The 27,208-nt window shown below is 40.9% G+C and overlaps 1 protein-coding gene across 1 annotated transcript in view; it reads right to left on the reverse strand.

The window, feature by feature from the left end:
- Positions 1 to 4,441: 4,441 nt before the first annotated feature.
- The window catches only part of LOC126259372 (dnaJ homolog subfamily C member 22), a 49,692-nt gene continuing 26,925 nt past the window's right edge, over positions 4,442 to 27,208 (reverse strand). The window contains exon 5 of the mRNA XM_049956111.1: positions 4,442 to 7,967. Coding sequence (XP_049812068.1) covers positions 7,761 to 7,967 — 207 coding nt within the window. The 3' untranslated portion in view covers positions 4,442 to 7,760. The remainder of the gene's footprint in view (positions 7,968 to 27,208) is intronic.

A 27,208-nucleotide genomic window follows, 5' to 3' on the forward strand; every position in this document is an offset into this window, starting at 1 on the left:
AATAATTGTAATCTATGATTTTATTGTTTCAGACTTCAGTTTAACTGTAGTAAATCATCAAATTCAAAATTATTTGCATTTTTAGTTACTGTTCCTATACTTCATTTTATATATAGCGGAGATGCTGAGTCGCAGATAGGGACAACAAAAAGACTGTCACAAAATAAGCTTTTGGCCAACAAGGCCTTTGTCAAAAATAGACGACATCTCCACTATATGGTGAATGGCATCTTTCCTTGTCACAATATTGTTACATTCCATCTTGAATTTGTCATTATTTGATAATACTTCATTTTTTTTCTTTTTTGTATCTGACTCGTTCTATATCTCGTTTGTTTATTGGATCAACAGAACAGAAATAAATACACAAATAAATAAATGATAGTAGATTCTCAGATACTGGCTACAAGATGATGGAACTTCACAGAATTTCAGGCAAAGAGCATCTAGCCATATGTAAATACTCTTGTGGGCGCGTAATTGATACTACGAAAAAACTGAGCCACCATGACCAAATGTCTCACCATTATTATCACACAGATGAGCCCTGTGATACATAGACGTCCATTGATAGTGGACTCTTCTGACTTTTGCTGTTGTCTCAGAAGATTCCACAACTGCAGCCAGAGCACTACTAAGCCCCTTGTGTTGTGATGATGTACGAATATTGACTCTACTGTTTACTGTATGAACTGTGCACAAACTTAGTTGTAATTACAGACTTGGGTTGAAACCTTTTGCGCCACATTTTGAGCTAATGTGCACTAAGCAGGCCACTCCACAGACTTTCCACTGCACAAATATTTTCATATCTTCACAAGATTTTGAAGTGGTGCAAAGACTGGCAAGTTGCTCAAAATGTTCAAAAACATAAATGTAAAAACACAGAATCCCAGATTACAGTATCAGTGGGTCACAATTAGACGTAAACTCATCTGGATGATCAGTTTTTAGGGACAAGAAATGAAATGAACACAAAGGATAATCAAAAATGAAGCATATGACACTTCAGTTCATTCTGTAGTGGACTGTTAAGGCAGCCAGTCCACAGTGAAGTAGCCGAAAGGGCACACGTACACACACGCCGACTGGCGCGAATTCTGGAACAGGATTCGTAATGAATGTGATAAAGAAAAGAACGTAGCTACTAGAACACTTAACTTTTATATTGTCCTTTGGTATACAGCATTCTGGATGACACAAGTGAGACTCTATCTTGAGGTACATGCAACGTTACAAATGGTTAATGGCGCCTTGCTAGGTCGTAGCCATTAACTTAGCTGAAGGCTATTCTAACTGTCTCTCGGCAAATGAGAGAAAGGCTTCGTCAGTGTAGTCGCTAGCAACGTCGTCGTACAACTGGGGCGAGTGCTAGTACCTCTCTCGAGACCTGCCTTGGGGTGGCGCTCGGTCTGCGATCCTGACAGTGGCGACACACGGGTCCGACATGTACTAATGGACCGCGGCCGATTTAAGCTACCACCTAGCAAGTGTGGTGTCTGGCGGTGACACCACACATTCAATGGTAGGATAGTGTAAAAATGCAATCAGCTGACAATGGAAATTGCTTTGTGATAACTGACTGGAATTATGGAAAGAAACTGCTTACTAAACACTCGTGCTACTATGCATAGAGTATTACTCAAGTGCCTGAGACTCTTAGTAAATAACACTAACAGGGCATACTGAACTTTTACAAAGAAAGACAGCATAAATGATTACAAAGTTCGGTTTGACCCCTGAAAAATCTGAAGTGGCAGATGCTCGAAGATGAACACCAACTATTCCGTTAAAGCCAACATACAAAGTTTCAAGACACAGTATTAAGTGAGAAATCTATAGTCGAGTCGGCCCAAGTTGGCCTCTGACAGTTGCAGTGAACAACTTTGTGGATCTTCCTCAACCAATAATGTAACATGATCTTGTAAAAGTCTCTATGGCAACACCTCAGTGTTCCCAACTCTGCACACAGCTAATATACTGTTTAAGACTGCAGCCATATGTGCTTTGTAGCTGAAAGCTGGCAACAGTGCTACGAGCTGTCAGGAGTCTTCTTATGCCATCTTTACTATATTTTGTCTAGTTCATTCTACTGCACAGAACTTACATCATTTTGATGCATTTGAAATACTTTTTTCTATGAAATAGTGCAAAGAAACACACTTACATCAGACCCCGTTTTCTTATATTAAACTGAAAATTTGTTGTTTTCACGACAAAAATTGTTTTTTATTTTTTGTTCCCTAAATGGTGATTGAATTCAAAGTTATTGGTACTAAAAATAAAGCTGTTTGAAAATTTAGTTTTTTAATCAAAATTACTTAGTTACATTTGCATCAGTATGATTTTAAAGGATTTTGGAACACGAAATCCTACATCACATTCTTCACAATAGTAATAGCCACTTGTCTTGCTTCATCCTCCACAAACCTTACATAATCTCCGATGCTGTTTCGACATTCTGTTGCTGGAATCAATTTAGGAAAATCCAGAATGAGATTTTTCACTTTGCAGCGGAGTGTGTGCTGATATGAAACTTCCAGGCAGATTAAAACTGTGTGCCGGACTGTGACTTGAACTTGGGACCTTTGCCTTTCACGGGCAAGTGCTCTTGCAGGAGTGCTAGTCTGCAAGGTTCGCAGAAGAGCTTCTGTGAAGTTTTGAAAGTAGGAGACGAGGTACTGGCAGACTTGAAGCTGTGTGGACGGGTTGTGAGTCGTGCTTTGGTAGCTCAGATGGTACAGCACTTGCCCGCGAAAGTCAAAGGCCCCGAGTTAGAGTCTCGGTCTGGCACACAATTTTAATCTGCCAGGAAGTTTCAATTTAGGAAAATGTCTTCCACTGAGTCCATTTACAGGTGAATGATTTCTAGTTGAAGTTCACTCAACAGACCTCCTTTGTTTATCAAAGCTGCTGTCAGCTCAACAATGAAGTCAAGATGATTGCTAGAGCACCTTAGCTTTTTACATAAAACATACGAATTTACAATCAGCATAATGAAAATATATAAAAAAAATCTGTATTCCTCCACTGTGTCTCCATTCAAAAGGGTAGTAGCCCACTATCTGGTTGTTATTATTAGAATTCGAAATACAGATTTCATATTTTCCTTCTGACATCGACATTGGATGCAGTCACTTTGTGTTTTGGCATCAAAAGAATTCTGTCCCTAGTGTCTTGACTTTCACAAATAGCAAATGAATGATCCTGTTTGCAAAACAGAAAGTTCACTTTTTTTTCAGTTTCTAAGCAATTAGATGTTAGCTAGCTCTTTTCTATTTTTGAGTACTGTAGTGTAAAACCATCTAGAATATAAATACAAAGCTTGTAGCAGACGACAATCTGTTCTCTTTGCACTGTGTGAGACTGTGTGGCTTTGCATGTTGCAACTTAAATACCACAAATAAAGTAACACGCAATGTTGTCTGTATCCTTTCCAGCCAATATGAGTGACAGATGCTGCCCCATATTTTTTTGCGCCAGTACGAACATTAGAGTACCTTCATAGAGATGACATATTTTAAACATAGCTGCCCAACAGCAACGGTTTCATGTAATAAAATTACAAACAGCCGACCGGTTGCAATATTACAGTATGGGAGCATTGGTACAAATAATGTAGTTATACATAAAAAAAGGCAGGTGGCGCTTACGCTGAGAGACTTACGCCCAGTGGCATATACAGCCAAAATATAAAAATATACATTACTATATTAGTGAAGCCCACAAACGGTATACATGTCAGAACTTTAAAATTGACAATAATGGCTCTTGTCAAGAAAGAATTACGAACACTGGTACACGATCCTGTTAATACACATTCACAGGAAAAAACAAAATTTTAGAGCCAGGCAAAATCACATAAGGGCCGATGTAGTAGCAAACATACATCGTGACAAAACCACCATTACATACACATTGCAACTGGTCGGCTGTTTATAATTTTATTTAGAGATGACAGACTTAATACAAAACACTGGAATACATTTACAAAGCTGAGAAATATCTGACGTTGGTCCTCGTCACTTGTTCTTTTGGAGCACAATGCGCACGACATAGGAGCTACTTGGCTCATCCCCAGGGCGGTAAGCTATCATTATTCCGTGCCCTGTATATAAATGGAACGGGAATCAACCCCAATGTTTCATACAATGGGAAGTACCCTCTGCAATGCATATCATGGCAGTTTGCAGAGTGTATGTGAAGATATACAGATATATGCAGCAAAATTGGAGAAAAATGATTACAATGAACACACAATTACAAAACACATTTGCTTCCAGATCATTATCATGCATGAAGTTAAAAGCTCACACATGTACATATATCTTACAAGGGCAAGAGAAAAATTTGACACAGAAACCAAACTTTGTGAAAAAATATTATTTCTGCAAGAGTATACATATAAGAAATTATTTTGTGTATAAAAATCTTTGAGCCAATGAACATATTGAAGTGCTGTGCAACTTCCAAAACAAATGCTAGAGACTAATTTAGAATATCATTAGCGAATGTACGAATGTTTAATTACTGTACTCAGAATGAACTGGTACTTTCATTTAAAAAGCAAACATGTAACACTTGATATTTTTAACAAAGTTCTAACACTAATCCTATGGATCAGGAACTTGTTTTAGACAGTATTTTACGCTTGCATTCACTACTGAGCAAGAGATATCTTTGTATTGCACATGAAAACTTAGATATACCATGTTCAAACATGACGAGAAGGACGGAGTAATACAATAATTTACAAACAGTTTGTAACATTATTGTGCTATCAGTCACCTAATTTATAAAAAAAATTTGTTTTTAGAGTTTGGCATAATATAATTGTGATATGCAAAGACTATATGGGAGATGTGATATATGTGATGTTAGAGTGCTTTGCTCATGTGTGTTTGTAACTTATGTAAAGAAATACATGAAATGTGTAAGTTACTAAATAATATTTTGTCAGTTACTAAATAATATTTTGTCATGAATTAATGAACTGAAAATGTTTGTGTATGTAATTTCATGTATTTGTGCAAGTTGTCATTTGTATAAAATGGTACACGCTTAGGGACAATGTGTAGGATATGCGGTACGTACAAGATGTTGAGCTCTTGAACTGCCCGGTAGTCACTGTGAGAAGTGTAAAAGGTGGCTTGGGCTTTTGAAGCACTACCTATACAAAAAGCAGGAATGAGAGGGCACAGTCTGTAGGCTGAAGTGAAAGAGGACTAAGCAGGCAATGCCTTGCCTGGAAATTGTTGCACAACTGTCTCTGATCAGAACTGCTGGATTATTAAAGCTTTGATGTAGGTTGTTAGGCTAAAAGATGCCAAGAAGAACTTCAAGAAACGTGTATGCCATACCATGGATAGTATAGCCACCATTACTATCTGCCATGCCCAACAGGTTAAGAACTGTATAATTAGAATAATATAAGCGTGAACCATTAACTCAAAATTATTTTTTTTTAATAATTATTGTGTTGATCATAAAATTTTGTTCATCCTGTTGTTTTATTCTTAATTATTGACCTATATAGGGTCCTTTGCTGGTGTTTGATTATTCCGAGTAAATCTGTTATAAAAACATTTGAAGTACTTCATTCAGTATCTACAAGCACTAATTTTCATATCTGAATAAATGACTGTAACTAATTGTTGTGAACTAATTGTTACGGCACACATAACAGTACTGTACGATTTAAGTAGTAGAAATGCACTGAGGTGAAATTTTGCTGAAGCACTTAAGTAAATGTTTTCACACAAATTTAACGATTTTAATATTTTTACTCTCTTTGTGGTAGTAAGTAAAGTGAAAGTGATTAAATAAGTTTTGCTAAAAAGATGAACTTGTCAAGCATAAATACTGAGGTTTTGCAAGATTAAGCTTTCAGTGAAGTAATGATAAATTTCTTTCAGTTATAACTGATATTAGTAAGGTACAAAGAGTTATAAAAAGAAAACTGCTTATGTGGCTCAGTAACACTGAAGTACCATTGCATGAAAATACTGAATGACCATATAGAGTGATCACACCCTACCTTTTTCTATTGACAGATAATTTGCTAGGAAAAAGATATGAACCACGTGTCTTATCAAATTTAAATGTGTATATTGTGCTATTAGAATAGTTAGGTATTTAATTTTTTGTTACACAAAACGCAAACACAGAAGTATCCACTGGCCAGTTCTTTTTTAACATGTAGTGACAATTGAAAATTTGTGGCCTTTCTAGATGAAAACTATATATGTATGTGGGTGTAGTAGCTAAAAGATTCCTGTGTCTTTCTCAATACCATATCCTGAAAAGTTATATTTATTTGTTAAGTTAAGTTAGGGAACAGCAAAAAAGTAGGCCAAATTTACTTCTTCTGCTTTTCCAAAACTTAACCATTTCTTTGCCAGGATAGGCTGGCAACTGTAAATCCATTAGACAAACCACTTAATGAACTTGCTATAGAAAGGTTCTAGATTCAGTATTATTCCATTTCTAATGTGTTTCTTTCTAACACCTAGGAAACTCTTTGGATAAGGAACTAATAGTTTGATTTCCATATCCATTAGTCATACATCAAGTTCTGTAAAAAGAGTTACATTATTCGACAGTTGTGGAAAGTAGGCACATTTATGATATGTAAACTATATGCACAATTTCCTGTATAAGAGTGTCGTAAGTGGCTTTTCCCCATCACAGGACTATTTCTTTTGTCGGAGTGTAGAAGTCAACAGAATGGAGCTACTTAGGCACACCTGTGTTTCACTAAATTTTAGTGGCACATACAAATGTGATACTAAATAACATACCTTACTACAACTAATTTAGGCAAAGCTCACAATCATTAAACAGTAATTATTATTTGAAAAATAAAGAAAGTGGAAATAGCTGCACCAACCACTAAAGTAAGAACTTCACAATTTCAACAGGTATTCATCTCCTTTTGTTCACATATCATATTACGTTGCGATGACCTCCCACATCCGTTATATTATTATGCAGATGAACTTGGACATGGCTTCATAGAAAGCTGTCAATCTCACTTTATTTCTTGATGTTTTGAAAAGGCACCTTATATCCTGAAAGTATGAGGTTCACCCATTTGCTGCTGTCAGCAGAATTGCAGATAAAATGAAATTTTCAATTAATCTCTGTAGATAATCACCTGAATAACTGAGACACTGGAAAAGGAAGAAAACTATACAATCTACAGAGTTCAACCAACAATAACAGTGTAACTTCTATGTGTGCAATATAGTCAAAGCCATAGATTACACCAGGAATGCAAGCAGCTTTATGATCCACATGCTTATTACCTCAATAAAATATCTTTGTTCCATTATTTACATCAACAATAGCCCAATACAAAAAAGGTTTCAAGAACCTTTCAGATATAAAAATAAGAAACATTGTCTGAATTACTTCCTTTGTGTGTCACATGTTTATAATCACATGACACTCACTGTCTCAACAGATCACAAAACATGGAAATATTCCTTACAGCCTGAACTCTTCTCACGAAATGCTAGGCGAACTCATAGTTACACTTATCATTAACAATACCGGGTCAAAAGGACACTTAAATCTATTTTTAAGATTGATTTCCCCTCACAGAACTCAGATATACTGCTTTGGTAAAAACATTAGTAAACACTATAAAATAAATAAACCACGAAAAACTCTACACCACACACACACACACACACACACACACACACACACACACACACAAAAATGAAAGTCCTCACAGGGATCCATGTTCTCCAACATTAAGGATTGTATCTTTTGTTTCTGCTACTTCTCTTTGCCCTAATGCTGGAGACAATTTCATATGCCTGCTGAATTTCCATGAATTTTTCCTGTGCCTCTCGCTGTTTGTCTGGATCTTTCACTTTATCTGGGTGGTATTTTCTTGACAAAGCTCTCCAACTGGATGTTATCTCAGCCTGTGTCGCACTGCTTGATACTTCCAAAACCTGCAGTGAAATATTATCAGATAAGTCAATGAAAGATCATTATACCTGACATGTGAAAATAGCTTAGCAAGCATTAATAAACAATGAACAGCACAAACAAAATAGGACAATAGCCTTTTAAACCAAATTTGTCTCCAACAGAGTTGAGAGTAAATGGTATTCCAAATATAAGAACAGCAACCAAATGCCAAAACAAGAGAAGAGCAGGACTGAAAGCCTTGTCAATGAGGAAACACAAACACACATCAAACTACTTCCTCTAGAAAATTACAACAAAGAATTTATCGTCAGATGCAAAGCATTCTGTAAGCTTCAATGAGTATCACACTTACAAACACAGAAACAGTTCGTATTTTAAGTTGAGTTTTCTATTGATACTGAATATCATAGTCACATACTGATATTTAATATCTTTGTTACACTTGATACCTTCACTGTAGCAATGTGCTTCAGACTGCATTAGGATATTTTAAAAGATTGCAAAAACATAAACAGCTTTTGGAAGTAGCCTTGTCCAGGGACACTTCTTTCAAAATTAACCATTTTGTAGGACAGCTGACAGCACAGTAGAAGTCAAATGATTGACTACTTGTCCTTATGCTTTGGAATGTGATGATTTGTGTTGGGCATAAAAAGAATTTCATCTCTACCAGAATGACTTATTTGATGAACAAAAACCAATTACATCACTCAAGATATCTCTTGATTTATAAGATCGTTTTGCAACAGTCATCATCAGATCAAAACTTAGAACTTGTGAAATAAGGTTCAATGACAGTAACAACAGGTTTCATCACTACTAACACTGGACCTTGCTTTACATGTTCTAAGTTTTGATCTGATGACGGCAGCAGCCAAAAAAATGTTATAAATGAATACATATCTTAACCAATATAGACAGTTTTATCAACAGAATATATATCATGGGCCTGTGTACAAAATTTATTTCCTTTATTAACATGAAGACTGTACAGTGGAACCTTGCACAATCCACTCCAGAATCTTACTCATAGCATGAAACACTCATGAAGTGAAACAATTTATACCATACAAATTCATGTAAAACATGATAATGCATTCCATGCAGAGAAAGTACTAAAAGTTTTATTTTATTCATGCCATTAATTAAAAAAAAAATTGCACAAGCAGTATCATGCATTTTTTATTCATGATACATAACTAATTCTTTTTTATTAGGAAGCTATCTCTAGTCATTTGTTTCTGCCGACGCTTCAACACTTGGCGAAAATGCAACATAGCATCATCATTAAATAAATTTTTAGCGTGCGTAGCCACTATTTTATGGGGGTGATCATTTTCAATGTATGATACAACTGATTTCCATGCTTTCAGCATTTGTCTTATTGCACCAGAAGATTGTTGTTTTGTTGATACCGCCGCCTCCTCCTCCAAACTTCTCTCCACAACTTCCTGCTGTGAAACACACTGCAACTCCATAAGCTCTTCGGTGATCATTTCTTGGCTGTGATCTTCCACAAGCTCATCGATATCATTGTTATCCACTTCTAGCCCCATGCTATAGGCCAAAGACACAATCTTGTTGGCTACAAGCTCCACAGGTACTGACTCAAATGCCTCAGTATCACATTCAATAACACTCCAGCCAGAGCTTCTTCGAATTATAAGGGAGAATTCTCTTGGTAACCCCTTCCCATGCCTTTTGGGTCATATTGACGCAAGTAACAATGTAGAAGTGATATTTCCAAAACTCTCAGAGTGAGAGTAGTAGCATCAGTCAACTCATAGCAATGCTCGAAGAATGCTTTAGTGTAAAGCTTCTTGAAGTTATAAATAATCTGCTGATCCATAGGCTGGAGTAACAGGGTGGTGTTGGGAGGCAGAAACTGAATCTTGACGAACGGAAATTCTTCAAGGAGATGGTCTTCTAGGCCTGGACAATGGGCAAGATCGTTGTCCATACCAAGCAAGACATGGAGTGGCAGATTCATCTCAAGCAAATATTTTTACACCGAAGGACAAAACACTTCATTGATCCAATCACAAAAAAAAGATCACATCACCCAAGCCTTGTTGTTGGACCTCCACATCACATTTAATCTGCACTTCTGGACTTTACAGTTCTTGAAGGCAATTTGCGTATCTGAATGGTAAACAAGCAGCATTTTAGTTTTCAAATCGCCGCTTGCACTGGCACTAAATAGTAATGCGAGATGGTCTTTCATTGGCTTGTGGCCGGGCAATGAATTCTACTCTGCTTTTATAAAGGTACGCTTCAGCATCTTTTTATAGATTAGACCCGTCTCGTCACAATTAAAATCCTGTTACGGCAGGTAACACTCAGAATTAATTAACATCTTGGAGTTGCTGATTAAGCTCTCAGCTGCCTTTGTGTCGGCACTGGCCGCTTCGCCATCCTCAATGCTGTGGATGCTGGTTCTTCTCTTAAACTTCTCGAACCACCCATGGCGTCCCTTAAATACTTCTTCAGCCGCTGATGATCCTGGCAGACTGCAGTATGTACTAAAGATATTGATCATATGCTTCTGCCAACAATGAAAGGTGTTCATACTGTTGAATGTTTCCCCAGCCATGTGCAAACGGCTGGTGATATTACATTAAATCGTTGTCACTCATTAATTTGTTTTGCTAGTTATGTGAACTTCGCGTTATGGGAGGTGCACGTTAAGCGAGGTTCCACTGTATAAGGTTTCTTTCTTTTAGACAGTCCTTTAAAAATTCACCTTTCTACTCAAGATAATCTTTCAGAGAGAAGAAATGTAAATTGTCAGAAATCGTGTTGGAATTTAAATTGTAGGATGATTTCCAATTTCTTATTGAAAATGGAATTCACATAACTTCATAGTTCCTGTGTACTTTCTCAATTGTTGTTGTTGTGGTCTTCAGTCCTGAGACTGGTTTGATGCAGCTCTCCATGCTGCTCTATCCTGTGCAAGCTTCTTCATCTCCCAGTACCTACTGCAACCTACATCCTTCTGAATCTGCTTCGTGTATTCATCTCTTTGTCTCCCTCTACGATTTTTACCCTCCACGCTGCCCTCCAATGCTAAATTTGTGATCCCTTGATGCCTCAAAACATGTCCTACCAACCGATCCCTTCTTCTAGTCAAGTTGTGCCACAAACTTCTCTTCTCCCCAATCCTATTCAATACCTCATCATTAGCTACGTGATCTACCCACCTTATCTTCAGCATTCTTCTATAGCACCACATTTCGAAAGCTTCTATTCTCTTCTTGTCCAAACTAGTTATCGTCCATGTTTCACTTCCATACATGGCTACACTCCATACAAATACTTTCAGAAACGACTTCCTGACACTTAAATCTATACTCGACGTTAACAAATTTCTCTTCTTCAGAAACGATTTCCTTGCCATTGCCAGTCTACTTTTTATATCCTCTCTACTTCGACCATCGTCAGTTATTTTACTCCCTAAATAGCAAAACTCCTTTACTACTTTAAGTGTCTCATTTCCTAATCTAATTCCCTCAGCATCACCAGATTTAATTTGACTACATTCCATTTATCCTCGTTTTGCTTTTGTTGATGTTCATCTTATATGCTCCTTTCAAGACACTGTCCATTCCGTTCAACTGCTCTTCCAAGTCCTTTGTTGTCTCTGACAGAATTACAATGTCATCAGCGAACCTCAAAGTTTTTACTTCTTCTCCATGAATTTTAATACCTACTCCGAATTTTTCTTTTGTTTCCTTTACTGCTTGCTCAATATACAGATTGAATAACATCGCGGAGAGGCTACAACCATGTCCCACTCCCTTCCCAACCACTGCTTCCCTTTCATACCCCTCGACTCTTATAACTGCCATCTGGTTTCTGTACAAATTGTAAATAGCCTTTCGCTCCCTGTATTTTACCCCTGCCACCCTCAGAATTTGAAAGAGAGTATTCCAGTTAACATTGTCAAAAGCTTTCTCTAAGTCTACAAATGCTAGAAACGTAGGTTTGCCTTTTCTTAATCTTTCTTCTAAGATAAGTCGTAAGGTTAGTATTGCCTCACGTGTTCCAACATTTCTACGGAATTCAAACTGATCTTCCCCGAGGTCCGCTTCTACCAGTTTTTCCATTCGTCTGTAAAGAATTCGCATTAGTATTTTGCAGCTGTGACTTATTAAACTGATAGTTCGGTAATTTTCACATCTGTCAACACCTGCTTTCTTTGGGATTGGAATTATTATATTCTTCTTGAAGTCTGAGAATATTTCGCCTGTCTCATACCTCTTGCTCACCAGATGGTAGAGTTTTGTCAGGACTGGCTCTCCCAAGGCCATCAGTAGTTCTAATGGAATGTTGTCTACTCCCAGGGCCTTGTTTCGACTCAGGTCTTTCAGTGCTCTGTCAAACTCTTCATGCAGTATCTTATCTCCCATTTCGTCTTCATCTACATCCTCTTCCATTTCCATAATATTGTCCTCAAGCACATCGCCCTTGTATAAACCCTCTATATACTCCTTCCACCTTTCTGCTTTCCCTTCTTTGCTTAGAACTGGGTGTCCATCTGAGGTCTTGATATTCATACATGTGGTTCTCTTCTCTCCAAAGGTCTCTTTAATTTTCCTGTAGGCAGTATCTATCTTACCCCTAGTGAGACAAGCCTCTACATCCTTACATTTGTCCTCTAGCCATCCCTGCTTAGCCATTTTGCACTTCTTGTCGATCTCATTTACTGCATTTTTATATTTTCTCCTTTCGTCAATTAAATTCAATATTTCTTCTGTTACCCAAGGATTTCTATTAGCCCTCGTCTTTTTACCTACTTGATCGTCTGCTGCCGTCACTACTTCATCCCTCAGTGCTACCCATTCTTCTTCTACTGTATGTCTTTCCCCCATTCCTGTCAATTGTTCCCTTATGCTCTCCCTGAAACTCTCTACAACCTCTGGTTCTTTCAGTTTATCCAGGTCCCATCTCCTTAAATTCCCACCTTTTTGCAGTTTCTTCAGTTTCAATCTGCAGTTCATAACCAATAGATTGTGGTCAGAATCCACATCTGCCCCTGGAAATGACTTACAATTTAAAACCTGGTTCCTAAATCTCTGTCTTACCTTTTAGTATCTCCATGATTCTTCCAGGTATACAACCTTCTTTTATGATTCTTAAACCAAGTGTTAGCTATGATTAAGTTATGCTCTGTGCAAAATTCTACAAGGCGGCTTCCTCTTTCATTTCTTTCCCCCAATCCATATTCACCTACTATGTTTCCTTCACTCCCTTTTCCTACTGACGAATTCCAGTCACCCATGACTATTAAATTTTCGTCTCCCTTCACTACCTGAATAATTTCTTTTATCTCGTCATACATTTCATCTATTTCTTCATCATCTGCAGAGCTAGTTGGCATATAAACTTGTACTACTGTAGTAGGCATGGGCTTTGTGTCTATCTTGGCCACAATAATGCGTTCACTATGCTGTTTGTAGTAGCTAACCCGCCCTCCTATTTTTTTATTCATTATTAAACCTACTCCTGCATTACCCCTATTTGATTTTGTATTTATAACCCTGTAATCACCTGACCAAAAGTCTTGTTCCTCCTGCCACCGAACTTCACTAATTCCCACTATGTCTAACTTTAACCTATCCATTTCCCTTTTTAAATTTTCTAACCTACCTGCCCGAATAAGGGATCTGACATTCCACGCTCCGATCCATAGAACGCCAGTTTTCTTTCTCCTGATAACGACGTCCTCTTGAGTCTCAATTACTAACGACAATAGCACAGTTAGTTCAACTTTAGAGAAATATTCATGACTTACTACACACGTTAACCATGCAAAGGCGAAACCCACGATGAGCTGAAAGATGTTTCTAGATTGCTACAGCTCATTTGAAAGCCCTCATTTTCCGCTTTACAAAAATTGTTGAACTTATTACAAAATCTTAACATTTCAAAAGTTAAGCATGTTTCTGTTGGTAACAGCTAATTAGTTTGGCCTCAGCAGCAAGTGACTGGTAGTGCGTGCATGCACACGTTGTTCCAATGAAGGCCTTTTTGGACGAAAACTTACTTGTTTGATAGCCTTTTGTTGTGCCTATTTGAGACAGCATCTCTGCTGTATGGTGAGTAGCAATTATCATTTTCATATTGCCATTATTCTATCCTGGATTTTCCATTGTTTCATTAGTCCTTTAATTATTCCAGAGCTTCCAGTGAATTTTAGGAATCATCTTTCACAATGAAGTGCTCTCTTATAAAAGTGTACCTATTATTTGGCTGCCATTTTCTAATTATAGTGCTATTAGTTAAACAACTTCCACAACTGCCAATTGTACCTTTGTTCCTTTCAATTTTCCTGGTTTTTGTATTAATATCTAAAATGTAATAGCAACATATTTCAACAAACAGTAATTATCCATATCATGCATGTCTTAATTAGGCATTGTACACAAAGCCTGATGTGAGTTAGAGGCTAGCAGTCATCATACAAACAATCTGTCTCATAATGTAATTTTCAGTTCACACTATGTAGTTCAAATCTACTACAGAACGTACAGGTATTATGTGTGAGTCAGTAAGGCCACAGCTGGGAACTTGCATCTGATCTACATTTCACCATTGCTACCATTTGGTTACTATGTCATAATCACTTAAAATAATATGTTACTCTGACACAAATGAACGTCATGGTATGGTATCAACTCGTGTAGCTTTCTGATCTGGTTCAAATATTGAGATTGCTGCATGTTACAAAGCTGATCATACGAACAGATCATTGTGCATAAACAAATATGAAGAGTTTGAAAAATCATTTGCTACAGTACAACATACTTTATTCAACATATGTTCATAAAGTCCATTATTAGCAGGAGGGCAATCAACAACAAAAGACCAAGAGATGTCCAAGCCATATTTCAAATCAGTAAAGTTATTAGGTGATGCTAAATGTGAGGTATATGGAGGAAAAAGTCGCCGTCAGTAGAAAATTCAAAAGTTTAGAGGCAATAAATTTCACTCTCTTTGTTCAAAAATTTCGTGTTTATTTGCTGAGCCTAGTTTGAATTTCAGAAAGATCAGTGAACACACAATGGCAAACTAAAGTCTTTATATTATATTTACTCCCTCTCTTCTACTTTAATAGATACTTATAATACAAGTTTATTAGTGATCAGCCTGTCTGAAAGTAAATTTTATTGTGGACCAGTAACTGATAATATTTTTCTTCTCCTGGAAATAAAGTCTTTCATAGCTACACTGTTTCTTTATTTGTTAAGTACTAGTTTCCAGGCCAAAGCTTCATTTCTGAGCACTCAAATATTCTGAAGTTGTCGAAAAGTTTTTTTCATGGAGAAAAAATATAAGCTTTAAAAATTCTTCAGCTGAAGCTTGTTCTCGATGACTGAGAAACCTCAAACAGGAAAAGATAATATTAGATGAGATGAGTGTAACCGTAGTTGGAAAGTGAGGGAGGTGGTAGTAGTAGTAGTAGTAGTAGTAGGAGGAGGAGGAGGAGGAAGGGGCAAGTGCACACATAAAGGTTCTTATAACATAATTCAGCAGTCAAGTCTATAGATAAAACACGAATAGTAAGTCATGAAATGAGATGGCACTTGCAGTATGTAATTAGCTACAGTTCACTGTAACTATATTTCTACAGCAGATGGAAGATTGGTTAGCTGGTTTAAAGGTGCGAGAAGGGTCCAAACTACGATGTCCTAATAAAACAATGCCATAAGTGTGAGAATAACATGGACCAAACATGTAACACAAAACGGAAAGAAAGGAAAAGCCACAAGAACGAAGAGAAGGCAATGAACACTAAAAGGAACAAAAGAGGAGAAGAAAACAACATACAGACGCTAGAAACAGAAGAGAGTAAAACATGAAAGCAGTTTACAGTGGCTGGCCAACCACGAGAATAGAAAGGGACAGCCAGCCACTCTGCTACACATTGAAACCTCCACCCTAAAAGCACTAGGGTGGAGGACACAGAGGAACAAAGGACATGCACTAAAACCTACATAGAAGTATAAAACCCACTCTCACGGATAAAACTTAAAACTAAAGCTGCTGTGGAGGCACTGTCGCCCAACACCAAAGGCAGGGTGCTGGGAAAGTTAAAAGTCTGCCGCACAGTGGCTAAAAGTGGGCAGTTCGGCAAGAGGTGGACGACTGTCATTTGGAAGCCACAGCGACACTAAGGTAGGTCCTCGCGATGGGGTAGGTAACCATGCGTTAGCCACATATGGCCAATGCGGAACTGGCGGAGGACAGCTGATTCCCTGCGAGAGGCCTGCATGGAAGACTTCCACACATTCATAGTCTCTTTAATAAGACAGTTTGTTGTGCGTGCTGTTATGCAATTCCGTCTCCCAAAGCCGGAAAACCCTGCGGTGTAACACAGAATGCAGGTCATTTTCGGAGATGCTTATCTCCCGAAGCAGTTTCTGTGTCACGTGTTTGGCCAGCCTGTCAGCAAGTACGTTGCCGGGGATTCCGTGTCCTGGAGTCCACACAAACACCACGGAACGGCGGGACTGTTCCAGGGCATAGATGGACTCCTGAATGGATGCTAACACAGGGTGGCGAGGGTACCACTGGTAGCTTGTAGGCTGCTCAATGAATCACTACACAGGATAAATGACTCACCACGGCATGAGCGGATGTACTCAAGAGCACAAGATATGGCCGCCAGCTCTGCAGTGAAAACACTGCAGCCAACTGGCAAGGAGTGCTGCTCAATATGTCTTCCATGAACATATGCAAAACCTACATGACCATCAGCCATTGAGCCGTCGGTGTAAACCACTTCAGAGCTCCGGAACACGTCAAGAATTGAGAGGAAGTGACAGCGGAGAGCGGCGGGGTTAATGGAGTCCTTAGGGCAAAGCAAAAGGTCCAGACAAAACTGCGGCTGAGGCATACACCATGAAGGCGAACGTGAACAGACCGCAAGTAGAGGTGGTAAAGGGAAGGACTCCAGTTCAGAGAGAAGGGACCACACGTGAACTGCAATCATTTGCCCCGATCTGGGCTGCCGAGACTGCCGCGGGTGGGAAAAGGAGACAGTAATTCAGATGCTCAGGGGAACTATGACTGTGTATTGCATAGCTGGTGAGCAGTTGAGCACGTCTGATCTGTAGTGGAGGGACACCAGCCTCCACCAGTACGCTGGTCACCGGACTCGTCCTAAAAGCTCCTGTCGCTATTTGAACCCCACAGTGGTACAGAGGGTCAAGTAAATGCAATGCGGAAGGTGCTGCCGAACCATAAACCACACTGCCATAGTCAATTCAGGATTGGACAAGAGCTCTGTAGAGCTGCAGCAGTGTACAACAATTAGCACCCCAATTGGTATTGCTCAAGCAATGGAGGGCATCGAGGTGCTGCCAACACTTCTGCTTAAGCTGACAAAGATGAGGGAGCCAAGTCAATCGAGCATCGAAAACCAGTCTTGGGAATTGATATGTCTCCACTACAGTGAGTGGACCATCATGAAGGTAAATTGCGGGTTCCGGATGAACGGTACGACGCCGACAGAAGTGCACAACGCACGACTTTGTGACTGAAAACTGGAAGCCATGGGCTAAAGCCCATGACTGTGCCTTGCGGATGACTCCCTAGAGGTGCCACTCAACAACAACAGTACTGGAGCAGCAGTACGAAATGCAGAAGTTGTCTGTATACAGAGAAGGTGAGACGGAGGGCCTGACAGCTGCTGCTAGACGGTTAATGGCCAGTAAAAATAAAGAGACACTTAATACAGAGCCCTGGGGGACTCCATTCTCCTGGATATGGATGGAAGTAAAAAAGACGGCAATCAGGTGTTGCCGTCTGGAAAAGGCTGTTCGGATGGCAGACTCAATGGACAAAAGATTATCAGTGGTAGAATGACCCTGGCGGAAACAGACCTGACATGGAGCCAGCAAGCCACGTGACTTCAGTACCCAACCCAATTGCCAACATACCATACATTCCAGCAGCTAACAAAGAATACTGGTGAGGCTGATGGGCCGATAGCTATCCACATCAAGCGGGTTTTTACCGTGTTTGAGCACTGGAATGATGGTGCTCTCCCACCATTACGATGGAAAGACGCCATCGCACCAGATCCGGTTGAAGATGACGAGAAGATATCATATGTAGTCAGATGAGAGATGTTTAATCATCTGGCTGTGGATGCGATCAGGCCCAGGAGCTGTGTCAGGGCAATGTGTAAGGACACCACGGAGCTCCCACTCTGTAAATGGGGCGTTATAGGATTCACTGCAGCATGTAGTGAATGAGAGGACGTTCCCTTCCAGCCACTGTTTGAGTGTGTGAATGGCTGGGGGTAATTCTCCGACGCAGAGGCTCGAGCAAAGTGCTCGGCAATCGCATTTGCATCGGTACATAACTCACCATTTATGGTAACACCAGAGACAGATGTTGGGGCCTGGTACCCGAAAAGACGTTTGATCTTTGCCCAGACTTGGGAAGGTGATGTGTGGCACCCAATGGTGGAAACATATCTCTCCCAACACTCCTCCTTCCATTGTTTGATAAGATAGCGAACATGGGCACGGAGCCATTTAAAGGCTATGAGGTGCTCCAGGGAAGGGTGTCGCTTATGCCACTGTAGAGCTCGCTGACACTCCTTAATTGCTTCAGCGACTTCTGGCGACCACCAAGGGACTGCCTTACGTCTCAGGCACCCTAAAGAGCAAGGGATCACATTTTCTGCTGCAGAAACAATTGAGCTAGTCACCTGCTCAACCATCACATCGGAGATTCAGCGGTGTCAGGAGAGGTGAAAGTTCCCCAGTCCGCCTTGTTCAAAGCCCATCTGGGCAGGCATCTGTGTGCCTGACGCTGGGGCAGTGACAGGAAGATGGGGAAATTGTCACTATCACACAGGTCGTCATATGCTCTCCAGTGGATAGATGGGAGAAGTCCTGGGATGCAAACTGATAAATCAAAGGCCGAGTAACTACCATGAGCCACACTGAAATGTGTGGCGGCCCCAGTATTTAAGAGACAGAGGGTGAATTGCGACAGTAAAGTTTCGACATCTCTGCCAAGGCCAGTAAGCATGGTACCACCCCACAAGGGGTTATGGGTATTAAAATCTCCCAGAAGTAGGAAAGGCTTAGGGAGTTGATCAATAAGTACAGCTAATACATTCAGGGGCACTGCACCATCTGGAGGAAGATATACTTTGCAGACAGTTATTTCCTGCATCATCCTTATTCTGACATCCACAGCTTCAAGAGGGGTTTGAAGAGGCACATGTTCACTACAGACCGAGTTTAGGACATAAATGCAAACTCCACATGACACTCGATTATAGTCATTACGGTTCCTGTAATATGCCTTATAGCTGCGGAGGGCAGGGGTCCACATTGCTGGGAACCAGGTTTCCTGGAGGGCAATGCAGATAGCATGTGCCATAGCTCAGCCAGGCACTGGAAAAAACCGCCGCAATTCCACTGGAGGATGACATCGTGAGACTGGGAAGGCATGGAACATTCAATGAGGCAGATTACACCTCAGAGTCACCTGCTGCCACCGAGTTATTGCCTGAGCAGTCTATATCCATTGTGTCTGAGGGTCTGGTGAGATCTACGTCCTCAGTGGACGCCAAAATCTCCACCCCATCCTCAGCCGCAGAGCTTCTAGGTAGCGGTGGTGTGGGTGCCACCGCAATTTCCTTGGTCTTAGAGGTTTTCTTTTTGGATTTCTCTTGCTGCTCCTTGGGTTTCCCAGGCGTCCTGGCTGGGAGGACTTCACTGGCTCATTCTCCGGGACTAAGGAGCAGTGTGAAGCCCTACGACCAGCTGCTTTTGGGCTCTCCAGCCACTGGTGGGTGTCATCTTTCCCACTAGAAGAAACCTGGGAAGGGAGGACCCCTTCCTAGCGAGAGAAGCCGAAGAAGACTTACGCTTCTCCGGATTGGAAGTGGGGACGGGCGTCCCCAATGGTTGGGGTTGGGGGTTGTTGTTCCTGAAGTAGGTGGTGCAGGAGCAACCAGGAGGGAAATGCCCCCACCATCAAGGGGGCATGTGTAGTCTTTCGGCTCTGAGAGGTGACATCAGTTGGCAGAGATGATGGTGCCAGAACTGTTGTAGCGGCGGCGTAAGGATGCAGGCATTCAAATTTTCTCTTAGCCTGAGCAGTGTAGGTCAGTCTGTCCAGTGTCTTTTACTCCATGATTTTCCTTCCTTTCTGGAGAACCTGCAGTCAGGCGAGCAAGGCGAATGGTGCTCTCCACAGTTGACACAGATGGGAGTTGGGTCACATGGAGTATTGGGATGTGATGGGCGTCCACAATCTTTGCATGTGACGCTGGAAGTACAGCGGGAAGACACATGGCCGAACTTCCAGCACAGCACCGCATCGGGGGGAGGGATATAGGGCTTTACATCACACAGGTAGACCATCACCTTGACCTTCTCGGGTAATGTATCACCCTCAAAGGCCAAGATGAATGCACCGGTGGCAACCTGATTATCCTTCAGACCCCGGTGGACACATCGGACGAAATGTACTCCTCGCTGCTCTAAATTGGCGCACAGCTCATCGTCGGACTGCAAATGAAGGTCTCTGAAATATGGTACCCTGGACCATATTTATGTTCTTATGGGGCGTGATGGTTACAGAAACATCCCCCAGCTTGTCACAAGTGAGTAACTCCCGTGACAGAGAGGATGCTGTTTTGATCAAGACTGACACAGATCTCATTTTGGACAAGCCCTCCTCCTTCCCGAACTTGTCCTCTAAATGCTCAACAAAAAACTGAGGCTTCATCGTCATGAAAGACTCCCCACCAGCTCTCGAACATACAAGGTACCGGAGTGAATAAGATCCGCTGCCATCCTTAGCCTGACGTTCCTCCCATAGTGTGGCCAGGGAGGGGAACGATTTGGGGTCGTACTTCTATGCGTTCAATTGAGCTCGTGATCGCTTAGAGACTGCTGGTGTTTCACCACCAGCAAGAGATGAAGGACTATGCTTCATCACGTGTCACTGCCCTGATGCCACCCACCCCAACCAGGGGCCCTCCCCATGGGCGCCACCCAGCCGCAGCAAAGGCCACCTGGCAGGATGGTCATTGCCGGGAGTCCTGACGCCCCAGGGAGATGGGCATCTATCCCTTGGTATAAGTGGGGAAATAATAGCACAGGCATCAGCACAGCGAACCCTGTGTGGTCAGGGGGCTACAACCAATAGGGTACATGGCGGCCCAATCACAACGGACTGGCTACCGTACTGGGTATCAGGTGCAAAGAAGTCCATGGTCATTGTCGATGTAGAAATCGAAACTGCATAGTGCACGGTGGAAAATGCACCCAGGAAGGTGTCCTTGCCCAAGAGATGGAGAATGGGCAGGACTGCAAAGAGACAACGAGAAAGTGGGCTAAAGAACTCAATGCACAATGGACACGATGCACCTTGTAAGGCGCCCTTCCCCAATTGGCTCGCTCTTTGGAAAAATTTTGAAGAATGGAGGTCAAACCCTACAGGGGACCATCACATAAAGGCCGAAACGTGTGAAACTGCTTTTAGTCACCACATACGACAACCGGGAGTACCTCGGGCCTATTCTAACCCTCGAACCCGCAGGGGTGGGGTGAGGGGGTGGGGGGGCACAGCAGCAGATGGAAGAGTAGAACACAACAGAAACATATCTCTTCTGACAATGTGTGGCAAAATAGCTTTTTGATGCAGCAGATCTTATCAAAACACTTATTTCAGCTGAAGCTAATGTTCCTTCTACAGAGCGTAAGTAAAATGACTTTCAAAGGACAGGGATATTTTTCCGTTTACACATGAATTTTGTAGCTTACCACAAATATTTAAATGTATAACTTACTGAAGAGAATAACATAATTCCACAGCTACTGTAGCCAGCACAATCCAAAACAAGAACAGTTTGCAACTCCTATCCAAACACAGACCATGTTAGTGCTCTAGAGCTGTGCCAGCGAATCATATGACACCCCACTCAAGTTACATGATATAGTGTAAAGTATGTCAACTGGTTATGATAAAAATTCATCTATGATGCAGAAACAACGTCACTTGAAGGTCCTCTTAATTTCAACTTTGTATACAGCTATACACCTTATTACTGGACCAATAAAAAAGAATAAACATAAAAATTTTAAAAATCACTAAGAAATCAAAAACACTTTACAATACTACTCAAAAGCATACTTCCTGACAAAAATTTGAAGCACTAAGCATACTTCCTGACAAAAAGTTGAAGCACTAAGAAGACATTGTTGGATGTCAATGTAACTTTGTACATATACACAAACACATTGGCGGGTATGTGAATGATATAGAGTTAAAAATCACTGACAGGTGGGGCGGCCACCAGAGTGTGTCAGTGTTTTTCATGTTAGTGTCGTTACCAGGCCTGACTGACTGAGTACATAAGGGGCCAAGGAAAGTGTCAGATGTTGAGTGATCTCTGAAAGACACAGAGAGAGTGCACATGTGAGACAGCTTTATCAGCACCTGACAGGTGTTTGGTGGGGGTCTCATTGTGGACCTCAGTGCTCACATCTAACAATATACAGTTTTGTATCTAAAAACAAAGATGATGTGACTTATCAAACAAAAGCGTTGGAAGGTCGATAGACACACAAACAAACACAAACATACACACAAAATTCAAGCTTTCACAACAAACTGTTGCCTCATCAGGAAAGAGGGAAGGAGAGGGAAAGATGAAAGGATGTGGGTTTTAAGGGAGAGGGTAAGGAGTCATTCCAATCCCGGGAGCGGAAAGACTTACCTTAGAGGGAAAAAAGGATGGGTATACACTCGCACACACACACACACACACACATATCCATCCACACATATACAGACACAAGCAGACATATTTAAAGACCATATGTCTGCTTGTGTCTGTATATGTGTGGATGGATATGTGTGTGTGTGCGCGAGTGTATACCCGTCCTTTTTTTCTCCTAAGGTAAGTCTTTCCGCTCCCGGGATTGGAATGACTCCTTACCCTCTCCCTTAAAACCCACATCCTTTTGTCTTTCCCTCTCCTTCCCTCTTTCCTGATGAGGCAACAGTTTGTTGTGAAAGCTTGAATTTTGTGTGTATGTTTGTGTGTCTATCGACCTGCCAGCGCTTTCGTTTGGTAAGTCACATCATCTTTGTTTTTAGATATATTTTTCCCACGTGGAATGTTTCCCTCTATTATATTAATATACAGTTTTGGGGTCATTTGGATGAATGTTGGACTGCATAGGAACATCGTTGTCAAGGTAGTGGTCAGCCACATTTGATCACCACTAGGGAGGATCAACTTACTGTGCACCAAGCACATCATAACCCCTTCGTATTTGCTCCTGCCATCCAACAACAAATAATGGACTTCCTGCAATATTTTGTCTCACACTGAAACATTGGTCAGATATGAGCAGCAGCTGGACTAGGGACTTATCATCCCATGTGTAGGCTGTCAACACAGGAACACAAACCACTCTGTTTGGAGTGTTGCAGTGACAGGGATGCACGGACTGCTGATAAATGTCATTAAATGATGAACTGCACTTCTGCACTAACCCAGATGACCACCAATGGTGAGTATGGTGATGACCTGGAGGAAAGTTCAATCATTCCAATGATTCGGAGAGGCACAGTGGTGTTAACCCTGGTATCATGGTAAGAGGAGCCATCAGATACTGGATTATGGATGGCACTGATTGAGGGAACTCTGACTGCACAATGTTCGTCACGGATATTCTGCGTCCTCTTGTGTTACCTCTCTTACAACAGCAATGTGCCACATCTCAACAGGATAACACTCATCCAAATGGCACACGTCTATGAGCTGTCTGCATAATGTAGAGGTACTCCAATGTCCAACAAGATCCCTAGATCAAGCATGGGGCGAGTTGGGACATCAACTCTGACTCCGTTTCAGTATGTGAGATACAGGATATCAAGGACCATTTACAACAGTAGTGGTCCAGCTTTCCTCAAAATATACAACAGCTTTACGACATCCTTCCCAAACAAGTCAGTGCATGCATCCAGGCCATAGGGGATGTAACACTGTATTGATAAAGGGGCTCATAATGCCAACTTATACTTAAATTTTGATCAATTTAGTAATCACTGGAATAAAATCACATGACGTCTCAACACGTCAGCCACCTGTCCAATGGCCAGCTTCACACGTCCGTCCACATCAAACCCACCAACAAGCAACAGTACCTCCATTATGACAGCTGCCACCCATTCCACATCAAACGGTCCCTTCCCTACAGCCTAGGTCTTCGTGGCAAACGAATCTGCTCCAGTCCGGAATCCCTGAACCATTACACCAACAACCTGAAAACAGCTTTCGCATCCCGCAACTACCCTCCCGGCCTGGTACAGAAGCAAATAACCAGAGCCACTTCCTCATCTCCTCAAACCCAGAACCTCCCACAGAAGAACCCCAAAAGTGCCCCACTTGTGACACGATACTTTCCGCGACTGGATCAGATTCTGAATGTGGCTCTCCAGCAGGGATACGACTTCCTCAAATGCTGCCCTGAAATGAGATCCATCCTTCATGAAATCCTCCCCACTCCACCAAGAGTGTCTTTCCGCCGTCCACCTAACCTTCGTAACCTCTTAGTTCATCCCTATGACATCCCCATACCATCTTCCCTACCCTCTGGCTCCTACCCTTGTAACCGCCCCCGGTGTAAAACCTGTCCCGTGCACCCTCCCACCACCAGCTACTCCAGTCCTGTAACCCGGAAGGTGTACACGATCAAAGGCAGAGCCACGTGTGAAAGCACCCACGTGATCTACCAACTGACCTGCCTACACTGTGATGCATTCTATGTGGGAATGACCAGCAACAAACTGTCCATTCGCATGAATGGACAGAGGCAGACAGTGTTTGTTGGTAATAAGGATCACCATGTGGCTAAACATGCCTTGGTGCACGGCCAGCACATCTTGGCACAGTGTTACATCGTCCGGGTTATCTGGATACTTCCCACTAACACCAACCTGTCAGAACTCCGGAGATGGAAACTTGCCCTTCAGTATATCCTCTCTTCTCGTTATCCGCCAGGCCTCAATCTCCGCTAATTTCAAGTTGCCGCCGCTCATACCTCACCTGTCTTTCAACAACATCTTTGCCTCTGTACTTCTGCCTCGACTGACATCTCTGCCCAAACTCTTTGCCTTTACAAATGTCTGCTTGTGTCTGTGCATGTGCGGATGGATATGTGTGTGTGTGCGCGCGAGTGTATACCTGTCCTTTTTCCCCCCTAAGGTAAGTCTTTCCGCTCCCGGGATTGGAATGACTCCTTACCCTCTCCCTTAAAACCCACATCCTTTCGTCTTTCCCTCTCCTTCCCTCTTTCCTGATGAAGCAACCGTTTGTTGCGAAAGCTTGAATTTCGTGTGTATGTTTGTGTGTCTATCGACCTGCCAGCACTTTCATTCGGTAAGTCACATCATCTTTGTTTTTAGATATATTTTTCCCACGTGGAATGTTTCCCTCTGTTATATACATTTTCCTATAGTTAGATATCATACACTACTAGCCTCCTATAGAGCAAGAACACTTACAAATGTTTCCTTAATTTTTTATGAATTTTTGAAGTTTGTAAATTTTCATTTTTTTTGTAAAGTTTGAGGTTAGTTATCTCAGGTGGGACTGAATATAAAAATATGATTTTTGCACAGTTTGTACACCTATATGATAGCAACGTACTGTAAAAATTTGAACACTGATATCTGACTGAACAAAGACACGAATTTATGAAAATGAGGAGATAATTCGCATTACTCTACAACTGATCTTATGGCTGTTGCCTATTCATGTGTGATAATGGCAGGATATAATCAATTTTTATTGAAGTAAGGTACTGAATTGCATACAAAAAGTGGAAACATCACTGAAATTAACATTTATATTATTTTGGCACACTTAAAATAAATAATAAATTAACATTTTCATTTTCCAAGTTTTTTGAAACTGAACTGTAAACTGTTTTGTGACACCCTACACCTGCTACCTGTCCAACAGAGCACTGTTCATCCATATTATTGCATTACAGTTAATCTCTGAAAATTAATCACAAATTACACACAGAACAAAGCACATAACACATTCTACACTCTCTAAGTATGTACACCCACTCTAACAGAGGTTTCAGAACAGACTGACTACAACAATGCCACACCCAGCAATAATGTACTTCTTTATTGACAATAAACCTAAATGTAAATGGACATTTTTATTACCATAGAACAAAAGTGAAAGCTCCTATTGCATTATTAAAAATAAATAAACTAAATGAATATTGGATGATAGTGTGAACTAAATATATGTTGCAATTAAATTTTACTACAATTAAACAATAAACCTTTTAAATAGGCAACAGCCATAAGATCAGTTGTAGAGTAATGTGAATTATTTCTTAATTTTCAAAAATTCGTATCTTTGTTCACTGCAGTAGCCACCAGAAAGATCGCAGGAGGTGCACATCGGCACGGCGCGTCACGGACGGTAGTTGCCGCAAATAGAGTCCCATCCACCAGAGGGCACGCGAGAATTCGGCCGCGACCTCTGCCAGCGGAACAACAACAACAACAACAACAACAACAACAACAACTCAGGCAGCACGGGCCGTGCCCAGTCAGTTCACATCGGGCATGCCTATGAGACAGTTCTTGGTCTACTCTGAAGTGCGACGGAAAACGTGAACCGTGTTACTACATTCACAGTCTGATACCAAAGTTGAAATTTTTACAGTACGTTGCAATCATATAGATGTACAAACTGTGCAAAAATCATATTTTTATATTCAGTCCCACCTGAGATAACTAACCCCAAACTTTACAAAAAAATGAAAATTTACAAACTTCAAAAATTCATAAAAAATTAAGGAAACATTTGTAAGTGTTCTTGCTCTATATGAGGCTAGTAGTGTATGATATCTAACTCTAGGAAAAAATAGACTCTCATAAATCACTCCTCGGTTTGTTATTTTTTGGGCCTAAAAAGTGGATTTTTGAAAATTTGGATACCAAACTTTGGAGGTCATTTTGACCGGTTATTTTTGAATTTACGGTATTTTGTGTAATTGACAATGTTGTAAAGGACACTTCTCTAAAAACAATCATGTCAATTGCAATGTTCTAACTTAACCCAGTGCAGAGAGATTCAAATTTTCGATAATGTCACCAGACTGAAAAATGGCCCAGAAATTAAAAATGGCCACCATCCAGTAAAGGTGCAAGATAAATAATTTTAATAAACTGTTTTGAA

This window comes from Schistocerca nitens, chromosome 5, assembly GCF_023898315.1.
Source record: "Schistocerca nitens isolate TAMUIC-IGC-003100 chromosome 5, iqSchNite1.1, whole genome shotgun sequence".
NCBI lineage: Eukaryota > Metazoa > Arthropoda > Insecta > Orthoptera > Acrididae > Schistocerca > Schistocerca nitens.